At 40.7% G+C, this 14,126-nt stretch overlaps 1 protein-coding gene across 12 annotated transcripts in view; it reads right to left on the bottom strand.

Annotated features, from left to right (window-relative positions):
• The window catches only part of PTK2 (protein tyrosine kinase 2), a 226,772-nt gene that overhangs the window by 24,003 nt on the left and 188,643 nt on the right, over positions 1 to 14,126 (bottom strand). For 10 of the 12 annotated variants that reach the window (XM_054059952.1, XM_054059955.1, XM_054059953.1 and 7 more), the window contains 5 exons: positions 13,311 to 13,400; positions 11,783 to 11,987; positions 3,813 to 3,924; positions 1,579 to 1,665; positions 269 to 406 (listed from right to left, as the gene is read on the bottom strand). In XM_054059952.1, coding sequence (XP_053915927.1) covers positions 269 to 406; positions 1,579 to 1,665; positions 3,813 to 3,924; positions 11,783 to 11,987; positions 13,311 to 13,400 — 632 coding nt within the window. Of the gene's footprint in view, positions 1 to 268; positions 407 to 1,578; positions 1,666 to 3,812; positions 3,925 to 4,525; positions 5,753 to 11,782; positions 11,988 to 13,310; positions 13,401 to 14,126 lie in introns of those variants that run through there. The other 2 variants (XM_054059958.1, XM_054059957.1) reach the window with 2 other exon arrangements.

Raw genomic sequence — 14,126 nt, 5'->3', positions numbered from 1 at the left:
AAACACAAAATGTTTGCTGTCACTTACTCAGTTAAGATAATAAGTGTGATTTGTGTATATAGCACACTTTATGCCCAACCTCCCACAGGAGGATTTGTTTCAAAAAGAACACAATTCAGTCGCAACTCCCACCCTGCTGCAGTAAGGCAATTTAAAAAATACCAGAGAAACACTTAATTTTCCTACAGTAACCTCCAGCATTACCTAAATAGTAAAAGAGGGTATTTACAGTACAGAGTGCAACAACAGATGTGTCAGTTCACAATACCTCCATGTTTGGCTGCCATGCTGACATTTCCTGAGGCCGATGGTTCCAGGAATCTGCTTGATCCAGGAGAGAAGCCTGCCCAGGATAAATGCTGCCTGCCATGGCCGGTATCCCATGAGACCCAGGGTAGCCAGACACCTTTAGGGGAAGAAAAAGCAGTTACATTAGTAGGACGTATGCTTCCCTATAATCCCCCCAGCAAAGGAACAAATACGACAATTCAGAAGTTACTCGATTCAAGCAGTCAATGAGAGAGAGGAGGGAAAGCAACATCAGAAGAAGGAAGCCAAGGCAAAGTATGACACAAACCCTCTTTTTGAAGTCTATGAGGATGCCTATAACAACGTTAACTATAACTAGATGAGAATAACTATTTAGAAATATACCTCTAAATACTTGAGGATACCTATAACTACTTGAGAATGTCTATCAAAACAGCACTATTTTCTTTGTAGTTAAGAAGACCAAAATCCTCTGTGAACAAAAATAAATCTACTGATACATTTGTAAGAGCTACACATGCACAGCTCACATGCAGGTTAACAGAAGTCCACACACATCATCCTACAGAGACATATAAAAACTAACACCCTGGTGTATATTACAAGCTAAAGTCTGGAGTGATAGCATGTAATTAGTGTGCTTCGCTGTGCAGCCTGAGAACATCTCCACAGGAAAATCAAAGTAGTTTTAATGAGGCTGAAGTACTCATTAAAACAAGGGATCACCCTCCACCCCCTGGAAAAAAGAAATATATCTTGACCAAGACTGTTGTACATGGCTGGGTCTTTGAACAAACCCACAAATGCTTAAGGTACTTCCATGATAAACTTTAGCTTTAAATAATTTCTTCAGCAGTGTCAGGAAAGAAAGCAAAACCCATAAGTAAACAGTGCGGTAAATATAAAGGTGGCTATCAGCCACCAGAAGATTAGTATTTCAGGGAACCATCAGGAGCAGAGCATCAATAAGCCCAAGGAAAGCCACCAGCTAATGCAACTTTAGGCAAGTAATTTCAAAGCTTAGCACAAACATTAACATGAACACCACACTCCTTTCATCAATATGAAATGTCTGATGTGTTTCATTGTAGTTCTAGGAAATTAAGCACCCTATCAGATGCAAAAATATTTGCCATGTGGAGTAAATCTACCAGGCTCAGTTTGGGTTTTGTTCTGATGTAAAACAAAACCCATTTAACAGAACTCAAAGAAATCATACCGTGTAAGAAGTTACTCAACCCCACCAGCTGCAACAGAGTTATAAACCCTACAGTTGAAAAAATGCATGCACAGCGTTAAATGTAATACCTGGTAATGATTTGGCTGTACCATATGCTGTGGACTTGGATAAAACCCTTCGCTGGATCTCGGGCTGGGGTAACCAGGCCTACTGGGCTGTAAATGTAGAAGAATTTTTAGAGTCTTTAGAAACAGAAAATCAAAGCTAGAAAATTACTCTTTGGAGAGACAAACATTTACAGGTGCTGCCTCAGAAAAGAAAGCTCAAAAAAAAATCCTTGAAAGAAATATTCTAAAAGGAGTAACATTTTTTTTTAAACAACTACAATTAAGTTTCCATCCACCTTTCCTTGGAAATGGAAGCAGGTGAATTGTTTGCTAGGTTAGCCACTAAATAATGCTTGCTCCATGAATTCTTTGTGCATATTTAATTGCTTGCACTAAATGACCTGCTCTGTGCTGTTCAACTCTAGAGAGAATATCAGCTAAGAATATAACTCTTCAATCAAGTTCCCAGGTGCAAATACAGCAATGTTCCCAATTTCACAGTCTGCAGTAACTGAAGTTTTCCTATTAATTTGTTGGTGTTGAGACCATTCCCCAAAGTAAATTGCTTCAGTCAGAATACAAATTGAACTCATTTGTTTGGCATAACTGTTTCCACGTGGTATTCTGAAATTAGTTCTGATAATTAACTTCAGTGTAACTAATTGCCTCAAAACTGAAGGTGCTTTTTGATCATATTCCGAACCCCATGGTCACCTCATTATCCATGTTTGTTTTGCAACCCATCCCCAGCCAAGAAAAACCAGGACAGAACTGGCTCCTATCAGAAAGGACAGCTAAAAGCTGCTATCGCGAGTCTTTATCTTACCATCTTGATTCATCCCTTCAGAAGGGCAAGACTCCACCGGAAAACATATGTATAATCACAGGGATACATGAGAAGAGTCATCAGAAATTCAGACAGAAAAGGAGCCTGGTTTTCCGCACAGACAGAACAGATCATCCTTTTGCCACGACAAGGACAGACATTTCACTCTACTGAAAGAGCCAATATTGGAAGATGTTGCTCTGAACAACATACTTGTGTCTTCCAAGCAGAAGTGTTCTGTTGCTTTGTTTGATATTAACCTCCAAAACTCTATTTGTTTTTTTCTTGTTGCTTTTTATTGTGAGGAACAGTGCTGCTGGGTGTTTCACGAGGAGAAAAATTAACCCAAGAGGGGAAAAAAAAACCCTAAACCTCATCACTCTGCAAATGGGCTCCTTCAGTCCTTCTGGCAGTTACAGGCGACCACCACGTTACTTGAGGATCACAGAATTTCATCATTACTTTAGGAAAAATGTCACTATCATTCCTCACTAGGACCTTCTTTGCCTTACATTTCTAACTCACATTACTGTGAGATACAAGTAATTTCACAGTAGAAATCATGATATCTGTGAATTACTTGAGAATGTGTAGAAGTTTAAGGCTATAAATAAAATGGAGTTCAAGCCCAGTAAAGACCTCAAACTTGCATAATGAATTCTTTAAAGGAAAAAATCAGTTGTCATTGTTAGAAAATGATATAACAAGACATACTTAAAATCCCATAGCTATGAAATTCAATTTGTTCAAATGTTATTAGCATCCATATCCATATTTTACCCAAAAGGACTGAATAAAAAATGTAACCAAATCTGCACCACATATACAGTGAGGATGTACTGATCCCACAAAAAGATATCGTATCATAAAATCATAGAGTGGTTTGGTTTGGAAGGAACCTTAAAGATTAAGTTCCAGTTCCAACTGCCATGGGCAGGGACACCTCCCAAAGCCAAACTGGATGGACATGTAACGAAATAAAATTAAGTGAAAACTACAACACAACAAGTCGTTGGAATCAAAGCCTTAATTTTCTATCCGGAATAAGGAAAATGCAATTAATTGATTTCTATCCTCTCCCAGATGTGTGATAAATAAACTTCACACTGGTCTGAGAGCTCACAAGCTAATGTTTCATAGGAGCGCTACAAGAAAGAAGAGGAAAGAAAAGGCCAGGAAACAATTTGTGGCAACTATGGTAGTCCCGTACAAGTTAAACAACAAGAAACAGAAAATCGTTAGTTATTACAGCGTGGGTCAGTTCTAATAACATTTCAAGTAGAACCCGGTCATTTCAGGCAAGTACTGGCAGATGATGACAAAATTGGCCAGAATGCCATTGCTTCATCAGAGAAGCCTTTGAAGAAAAAAACGGAATAAAAAGGTTTGGCTTCTTTTTCAAACACACATAATCTGCAATCTTAGCTACCTTGGGAGGAGCTTCATCTGATCCTCCTGAGTCCCAGGACACTGTGACTTGTCGCCTGGATTCCATTCTCATTCGTTCTTCTTGCTGCAGCTTCTCTTCTTCCAGTATTGTACTAAGAAAAACATATATATAAAAGTAAAACTCCAGTTCAATGTCTACCAAACCTTTTTCCAGAGAGCTCACGTTTTTTTCACACTAACGAACATTATTCAACAAAGTAATTGTGCCTGCAACACAAACTTCTTTTACTTATACTGGTCAGCTTTCTGAAAATCAGTACCAGGAAGAAATACCAGCATGCTTTTAACAACAGAAGCAACACTGAGTTTTTAGTTTGATGAGTAACTACACACAGAAATCCTCAAAAGACAATAAATCGAGCATTTACTTGCATGAAAGCTTATTTTTCACAAGAAAAGATTCTACTCGACTGCTGCAGAGGTTAAACGCAAACTGAAAATGTTCTTTACGGAAACTAAACAGAGCTTCAGATCACTGGGATGTTTTTTCTTTTTCAAACAAAGCAGTCAAAAACCATTTTCAATGCTATGTCTTCAGATTGCACAGTTTAGTCTAACCAGGAACACATTCAGCAAATCCATTTAGCAGAACAGAAATATCTGACAGCGTTCACTCAGCTTCTAACTATTCCAGTCTAAAGGCTACAATTTCAACAAAGTACAAGACAGAAGTAAAAGCAGTTCGCTACTTACCAGACTATTAAAAAGACTGTTTGAAGTTCAACGTGATACTGCTGCCCCCACAGCAGCCTCCTCCCAGTTCTGCTATGTGGATTATTAATGTTGGATATTTGCCATTTGAAAAATATTCAGAATGAAGCTTTGAAATAGAGAGCCGCAAAGTCGCTGTAGCTGCACGCTACATGGACAGTCTGGTGATGTGAGTAGGGAGATGATTTACATATCGCTATCCCCAGCGTAAAGATAATACCGCAAAGGAGCTATTCCAGCTTCTTTATCACTCAAGAGTTTCAAGAAACAAAGCTGGGTTGTGGGTTTATAATCTCTTGCTCAGTCTGGTAAATAACCACCCAGAATTACTCATGCAGGGGATGAGATCAACAGCAGCAATCTATTCTAATCTTGGAACTTGAATGCTTATTTAAAAAATAAATTCCTGCTTGGTTCGAGACAAGAACTTTGCTTTTCCTTACTCAGCCAAAAAAAAAATCTATGTCACTTCAAAAAAGCAGAGAGGTCGCCTCGTCTCACTGCAGCTACAGCAAGTTTATAAGTATTGGTGCAATTTCAATCCATCATTGCTGAAGTAACCCAAGAATGTGGAACAAAACCAAAATCAGTCAAGTTATTTGCAAAAGTCGTCCTGACAAAGCCACCATGGAAACGCAGCTACAGCCCAAAGGAGGGAAGTGAAAAGAGAAAATCTTTTTATTTCACCTTCCTTCAGAATAAGAATGGTTTTAAGCTGAAAGAGGGGAGATTTAGATTAGATATTAAGGAGGAATTTTTGGCTGTGAGGACAGTGAGGCACTGGCACAGGTTGCCCAGAGAAGTTGTGGATGCTCTATCCCTGGAAGTGTTCAAGGCCAGGCTGGATGGGGCTTTGAGCAACCCGATCCAGTGGGAGGTGTCCCTGCCCATGGCAGAGGGTGGAACTGGATAGGCTTTGAGGTCCCTTCCAATCCAAACCATTCTGTGATCCTATGAAAATTAAATATTTCCTACTTGAACCCATGAAGAACTAGCAAAAAAACCACCGCTTTAAAGCTCGGTTACAATTCAAATACTCAGCAGGCATTTGTATGTAGCACGAGAAATCAGCCAATGTGCATCCATACCCATGAATTATGATTATGATCTTTCAAGAAACACCTCAAGATTTAAAGACCACAATGAAACAATCCAAAAAATCCTCCCAGACATTGCATTAATAAAATAGGTATTTTTAACAGAGCTGTTGATACAGCAGTTGTTCTCATCTGAACAAAAGGAATGGAACTAAAAGCAGCAGACTAAAATTAGGAGATGGCTTATGGACCGTTGGGGGCCAGGAGTATAATTTGTCACAGCTTGGTCCTGGCTTTGCCATGTAAAGGAACGAAACACCGATACCTGCCTTGTTATCAGAGCCATTTCATCTGTGATGTCACAGTATTTAATACACCATCATTAATTTCAATCACATTACTGGAAATAAGAAATTTTAACTGAAATGACTTTTTTTTCTCATAACACAGGCTCAGCTTTTTGCCTTGTAACTCTAATTCATCCCACCCTGCTACTTCTCCGCCTGTGTCACCAGGAGGTCCTTTCCCCAGCAGCCCTGGTCACAGGCTGCTCAGCCACAGTGCGATTTGTAGTCAGATGCCCTTAAAAAGAATATGAAATAGAAAAGCCTCATGGAAGCATTGCTTGAAAAAGACACAAAGAATATAAATGACCCACAGAAGCGCCTTTGTTTTTACAAAGGAAAGACCAATCCATAGACAGAGCAGAAGTGTGCCAAGAGCTATTTTTGACCTTTTCTCAGTGCAGATGCTTAAGTTCTCCAAGCAGCTTATTGGAATTTGCAGAAGGTCAGGAAAGTCAGATCTAGGCATATTTTCCCAAACTGCATATATTTTTAGCATCAAAGAGGAGCGAGCAAAGAAGAGTTTCTATTCATACGATTTCCCCAGCAGATCCTGAGGTACTACAGACAAACTGAAATCATCTTGGCTAGGTCAAGTCCCATGAAAAATCTCAGCTATTAAAAGGGTGCATAATTGATAATGTATTTAATTTACAAAGAAACTTTTTACCGAAATTGGCCTGTGACATTGAAAAGGGAACATTTACTGGGAGCTTCAGTGTAGGAGTATCTGAAAAATTAAAATGTATCCTTACATTTCAAGAAGCACAGCAGTGCTAGTGTTTGGTGTTATGGTGGTGCAGGAACCTGAACAAGCAGCTTCTCTTTTTCTCTCTGTGGTCTCCAGCCATCAGAAAAGCAAATCTGGATGCAGATGAATGCATTTTCACACGCTGCTCTAATTTAAAAACACTTTCATATGGATTACAGCGTATTCCTAATGGTCGCTGTCAAAGAACAAAACCCATGGAAGCATTCTGCAGCCTTCATCAGGTATTTGAAATATGTGTTAAAATACTGGATGCCATGAAAGGAGAGGACTCAAACTGCCCTCACTTCTATCTGTTTTATTTATTTATAAGCAACACTTCTAGGTCTATATCAAATGCAGTCACAAAAAGGCTCAGCTCAAGCTCTCATCAGTTAAGTATCTCACTGTTGTCATAAAAACAGACTTTAAAAGTATGAATCAGTCTTTTTTCCCCTCTCCTTCTTTTTTCCCCATTCTCTTTAGAGCTGTATTTAATATGTGACCCGCAGTGCTGGGATGTTAACATCCACTCTGTTAAAACCTGTGCTGCTTCATCAGTGGCCAACAGAGGGCTAGACTCACATTCCTACCAGTGATACCACTGCTGCCTATTTTGATGTTTTCAGTTGAGAGGAAGGGTTATTGATAGGTACTTTATATAAAATTCATTCAATGATGCAGTGAAAAATGTCATGCAACTACATGAATTTAAAAGCTTACAATTAAAATGCAACTTAACCTACAATGCAACCTCTCCAGTTTTAACAGAATTACTGACCCAAAGGGATATTCAGGGCATTACAACTAGCAAGCACAAGCCTGGGAGCTGACTTTTTAAGAAAGTCCATGAATCTATCTGTTGGAGCAGAAGCAGAGGAGGTCACGAAGATGATCAAAGGGCTGGAGAACCTCCCATGGGAGGACAGGCTGAGAGTTGGGCTTGTTTAGCTTAGAGAAGAGAAGGCTCCAGGAGAACTTCTAGCAGCCTTCCAGTACTTAAAGGGGGCTACAGGAAAGCTGGGGAGGGGCTCTTTATCAGGGACTGCAGGGACAGGACAAGGGGTAACAGTTTCAAGCTGAAAGAGGGGAGATTTAGATGAGATATTAGGAAGAAATTCTTCACTGTGAGAGTGGTGACATGCTGGAACAGGCTGACCAGAGAAGTCGTGGATGCACCATCCCTGGAAATGTTCAAGGCCAGGGTGGATGGGGCCTTGAACAGCTTCGTCCAGTGGAGAGTGTCCCTGCCCATGGCAGGGGGGCTGGAACTGGATGATCTTTAAGGTCCCTTCCAACCCAAACCATTCTATGATTCTATTCTATATAGGGGCAACATTAGCAACACATACCCTGCAGCATGTTGCACACAGTAAAGGATAAACTAAATTTAATAATACACATATATGAGATGTGTCTATGGTTACAGTGAGTGTATGAACACAGTCAGTGATGGTTAAAGAAAGAGGCCAGGAGTCATTCTGAAAAGAAATGCTGTACAAGTCATATTGCATGATTTGGATACACTGAACACCTTGCAAAAAGCCCTTTATATCATTTACCATGTAGCACAAGGCTAAAAATGTCTTCTATGCAAATCAGCAAGGCAACACATCTTTCTGATTAAAAAAGCCCAGATTCTTGTTCTGGCTCAGTCAGGGATGGAATCGCAGGAGCAGCAGGGTAACAGCTCACTTTCCTGGCTTCACCCTCATCTTTATACCCTCCACTCCCCTTCCCAAATCGAAAAAGCGACCTAGGATGTGAAGAGGAATCAAACTGGGAAATCCACAATCCATTCATTTGTTTTTGCGTTTGCTGTGAAGACTAACTCACCATTACCCACTTAGACAGATGAAATGCTACAAAATATCAGGCCTTTACTATCCTAAGAGCACTAAATAAATTTTACAGAAAACAGCACCTTTGCATTGCACAATCAGCTGCAAATGAAGTTAGTGCAAAGCAGATCTTACTAAGGAGTGGGAAAAGCATCAAATAACAAAGGAAGAACACACAAAGTGCTCATGCTCCCATCAGTGCTATTTCAGATGCAGAAAAGAAGGTTTTTTTCCCAAAGCCACGGACTTTTTCTCACTGAAACAGAGAGGAATGTTATGGTGGGGTATCTATCATTAGCTTCAAGCAAACAACTGGTCTGCTCTCAGCTTGGAAAGGCTCCATTGGACAGGATCCAGAGCGTGCAGCAGCAACATCACACAGAAAAGGCCACCAGGGAAATGGCTTGGTTTTGCAAGTTCATGGGAATTTGAGTTTTGAAACACAATCTCTCCTCACTGCCTGACATTGCCTCAACATAAGGGAATTGGCAAGCTTTCTGACAAAAGGCTGACTCTGGGAGCAGCGCAAAGAAGCCCTAAGGATGACAGTGCTGGCTAACTTCTAGGAGATAAAGGTCATCAGTCTGGAGTGCAGAAAACTCTGCTTTGGTGAGAAGAGAGGAAAAACTGGATTATAAGGTTGCTGTGGCCCCAGGAGAGAGGTTGTCCACTAAGCAATGCTGCAAATTTTCAAGTGTGACTAGAGGAGCAAACCCCCACCTCCTTTGGTGCATTTTTCATCTAGAAGCAGATTGGAAGGGACTCCTGGAAGTCTTGAGCCCAGCCTCCTGGTGAAGCTGAGCTCCACGCATGGCCAACATCAGCTTGCTCAGAGCCTTTTCCCATCAAGGTCTGAAAGTCTCCCAGCATGGACATTCCAGAGTCTTCCCGGGTGACCTGTTACAGAGCTCACCTGCGCATACCGAGAAACATTTTGATTTGTAACTAAGGAGAACCTGGTTGCTGCACGTCATGATTGTTGGTCCTCGCCCTTTGCCTGAGGGGAGCCAGGCTCTCGGACACTGCTCTATCCTGTTTATCTCACAATACCACAGAACTACACAATTGCTGAGGTTGGAAAAGACCTTTAATATCATCTAGTCCAACTGTAAACCTAACACTGCAACTCCACCATTAAATCATGTCCCTAAGTGCCATGACTACATCTTTTTTAAATACCTCCAGGGATGGTGACTCAACCACTTTCCTGGGCAGCCTCTTCCAGTACTTGACAAGCCTTTTGGTGAAATTTCCTAACATCCAACCTAAATCTCCTCTGGCACAACTTGAGACCATTGCCTCTTTTCCTACCACTTGTTCTTTGGATGAAGAGACCAACACACACCTTGCTAAAACCTCCTTTCAATGAGTTGCAGAGAGCGATAAGGTCTCCCCTCAGGCTCCTTTTCTCCAGGCTAAACAGTCCCAGCTCCCTCAGCTGCTCCCTGTAATGCTTGTGTTCCAGATCCTTTACCAGCTCCATTGCCCTCCTCTGGACGCGCTCCAGTGCCTCAATGTCCTTCTTGCACTGAGGGGCCCACAAGTGAACCAGTATTTGAGGTGTGGCCTCACCAGCACTGAATATAGGGGCACAATCCCACCCCTACTCTGGCTGGTCACACCATTCCTGTACAAGCCAGGATGCTGTTTGCCTTCTCGGCCACCTGGGCACACTGCTGGCTCATATTCAGTCACTGTTGACCAGCACCTCTAAGTCTTTTTCTGCCATGCAGCTCTCCAGCCACTCTGCCCCAAGCCTGTAGTGCTGTGTGAGGTTGGGGTGGCTGTGACTCGGATGCAGGATGCAGCACTTGGACTTCTTGGACCCCACCCAGCTGGCCTCAGCCCATTGATCCAGCCTGTCCAGAACCCACTGTCGAGCCTTTCTTCCCTCAAGCAGATCAATACGGCTTTCACTTTTTTCCCCTCTACCCGCCCAAGACTCATGCTGTTTTAAGTGTCGCTGCTGTCTCTCTCTGGGTACAACCTACATTTATTTTACCCCTCAACACAATCACTTTTACTCTCAATTTACTCATCCTCTTCCCTGCCTGAGTTTACAGCCACACATACTTCCCTAGTCACAGTTTTTTAGGGCCTCATTCTTCTCCGTGCCAGTCAGCTGCAAGGTATCAGTACGATCTGACTGTAAACTAAAATACTACTATTTTTCTGGGGCCAAAAAAGAGAAAAGGCAAGAGAAAAGCCAGTTTCCACCAATTACCCAAACAACACAACTGTGTCATAACTTTTCCTTGCAATTCTGACCAAGCGGTATCATTCTTTTCTTTGCAGTTAACTCCACCCAGTCAATAGTGTAAGTTCTTGGTGAGAAGGGCTACATCTTCCTTTAGTGCTGTGAATTATTAAGTCTACACTGGAGCTCCCAGAGTAACAGATGGCAGAACTGTATGACATTTTAAGGAACATGAAAAAAATTAAAAGTAGCTAAGTTATCCATACAGGAACTCTGAAAAAGCATCATAATTACATTACAATTGTCTCTGTTTTAAACTACCTATGTATTATCTTGTACCACGAATATCCAATGACAGCACAAAATGATATTACGAAAATAAAAGCACAACTTTGAAACAAGATATAAGACAAACCTGAAGAATCTGGCAACAAATTAGAAAAAGAGTGGATTTACAGTGCACAATACCTACATAATGTTTGAAGCTTATATTGAAGCTTAGGCAAAAATAGATATTGAACACTCATAAAATCCAAAGGTGGTCACAAATATAAAATTCATCTATGCCATATCTCAGTGATGTTTCGAAGTTTAAATATCACTCCCATTTCCTGGCTGGTGAAATGGAGCTATGAACACTGCAATAAATTATTGCAGAATAAACTAGGGTGTGAATTTAGATTGGTGTCAAAAGTGTGTGCTCACATTTATCCCAAGATAAACATAAGGTAGTCTACATCCTGGTGTACAAAGGGCAAAGAAATCGCTACTTAATGACGCTGCATTTATTGCAGTCTCTGCAACTGCACAGACACAGCTGCCACCAGGCAACTACTGTGCTGCGTATGTTATGAAAGGTGATTCATATTTCCAGTTGTTTGAATTTTATGGTCTTTCTTCAACAGATAAGGTCCAGATTTCCAGCAGAGAACCAACAATCCAGTCTTCCGAGGATAAAACTTAATACACTATTGTCTTGGATTTTCCATGGAAAGAAAATACTTTAACAGAAGATACAGTGAAAATTAATATTTCTGAACAAGGAAAGAACCTTTCAGAAGTATAACCCTACCTGAGTTGTGCTTTAAGTTCAGTAAACCTGGGTCGTCTACTAGGGTCGTATGCCCAGCACTTGGTCATAAGGCTGTAGAGGGTAGGAGGGCAGTTTGGAGGCATTGGGAGCCGCTCACCGTTCTCAATTCGCCCAATCACATCATTGTTCTTCACTCCCTGGAAGGGCTTTACCCCATGCATTAGGATCTCCCACATACACACACCTGAGAAACACACACAAAAAGATTTTCCCCGGTGTCAGCAAGCGAAAAAAGCTGATCAAAAAAGACATAAACTCCAATTTAGTACAGCCAAACAATACAATTTCTTCTGAAATGTTCAGCTAGGGAATCAGTTTTGACTTACCGGCTGGCAGCAGAGAGGAGCGACGTGTAGCAGGATGATGCACGCAGTATTGACCTGAACTATTTATGAGGAAGTATGACCCACAGCTGGCTCACAGCAGCCTGGCTTCACACTTAGCTACCTTTTACCTATTGTAAATCAGAACGGTTGCTCATATTCAAATCTACTTCTTTATAAGGTAGAATGAGCTGTGTTTGCTTTTCCCTTTGACTAGTTCTGACTGGTTTGTTTCGACACCTAGAGCAGATTTTCATTTTGAGGGTGTTTTAACACTGGCACTCATCCAGAATTTTTGAGCTGAAACTATGTAATAACACAGTTTCTGTTGAAACTATGTTAAAAGCACACAGGGAAAAACTGCCTGTCAGTTTAGCATTGGCAAAAATGTTCCACCGGTGTCATTTTTCTAGCTCTGCCTGTACCAGAGTTTTCTTCAAAGTATTATAAACCTGCTAAAATTCACATACACTTTGCTTAAAAACATTCAAGTTTTACTTTATAAAGAGGGTGAACCCTTACTTGTATGCTCTGCTCTTATTTCCAGTGTCATCATCTTTGCTCCTTTACAAAGCCTGTCTTTGTTCTGTCTGTCCAGATCAAGAGTTTGGACCAGTTTGAGCCGAGGCGAACAGATTCATATAAAAACTTTCATATTTAGGAAAAAAAAAAAAAAGCTTCAGGATATTCTCATTTACCCTTATTTTTAGTCAGCTTCTGGTCATATTTTGCAAGCTAGTTTGAGCTATGAAAGTCAAATTAAGTGGGAATTCGGCATTAAAGATCTGGAAACAGGACATTATGTTGGCTAATCTACATATTAAGCAAGGAATCAGGCACATTACCATAAAAGAAAAAGTGAAAATATAGAATGGAAACAGCAAATAAGAATGGTATAACAAAAAACTCAGGTAGAAAAACAAAGTAAAAAATTCCCTTGTGCATTCATTTCTGTCAGCTTCTTACTAGAGGCAAAATGGCACATGAAACTTTAGGCATAGTGAGTAGAAAAAGGAAATCAAAGTACAGAGATGGAAAATGAGCTGGAAGAAATTGTATATTTAGGAAGTACAGTAAAACCAGTGCCAAATATCTCAAAATTATTCATCTACAGTAGTTACAGTGAAAAATGGAGGCTCTCCAACAGATCACTGAAGAAATCCCATCATTTGGTATTCACTTACCAAACATCCACACATCGCTAGCTGAGGTAAACCGTCGGAAGTTGATTGACTCTGGAGCCATCCATTTGATAGGCAATTTTCCTTTGGAAGCTACGGGGAAAAGAAGACAAGGCAGGCTTTTATTCCTACTGTTGAGATCAAAGATAGATTTTGCAGTAGTTCAGAGGCAAAACCCATCTCCAGCAAAACACTTCAACTATCAAATGTTGTACGAGAGATTTCTGCACTTTCTGACCAGTTCTGCTGGTAGAGAGAAGAGCCTAAACTTAAGGAAAAAAAAAAAAGCCTTAACACTTTGCCTAAATACTGAGACTGCTTGAGCTCCTTCACGTTTTAAGTTAATTCTTATTTTAGGATGCAACTACTGGAGTTAAGAAGACACGGCTCCAAATCCAAAACTGTCACAAAATCTCAGCAAGGGAGGAGGTGTTTTTAAGTGATTAATAAAAAAAGGCTGTTTGGTCTTACTAAAACAGAAAAAAGAACCAAATGAAAACAAAATAACCCCCCACAACAAACACCAAAACCACAAGAAACGATCATGTCAAAAGTATTCCCCCTTTCCTCCCAGTAATTAAATATGATATGTAGCTCACAGCAACAGGGGACAAATGAAATGAGGTAACGTAATGGAGTGCAAGGGGATAGGTAAAGGATATTTTAAAACACATGGCTGAATCTAGAAATATATTGAAGATTAGATCTACAGAATAATAGAATGGTCTGGGTTGGAAGGGACCTTAAAAGATCATTCAGCACCATCCCCCCTGCCATGGGCAAGGACACCTTCTAGTAGACCAGGCTGCTCAAAGCCTC

The sequence above is a fragment of the Cuculus canorus genome, chromosome 2 (genome assembly GCF_017976375.1).
Source record: "Cuculus canorus isolate bCucCan1 chromosome 2, bCucCan1.pri, whole genome shotgun sequence".
Lineage (NCBI taxonomy): Eukaryota > Metazoa > Chordata > Aves > Cuculiformes > Cuculidae > Cuculus > Cuculus canorus.
The sequence above is the reverse complement of the archived record's forward strand: the minus strand, read 5'-3'. Positions and strand labels throughout refer to the sequence as shown.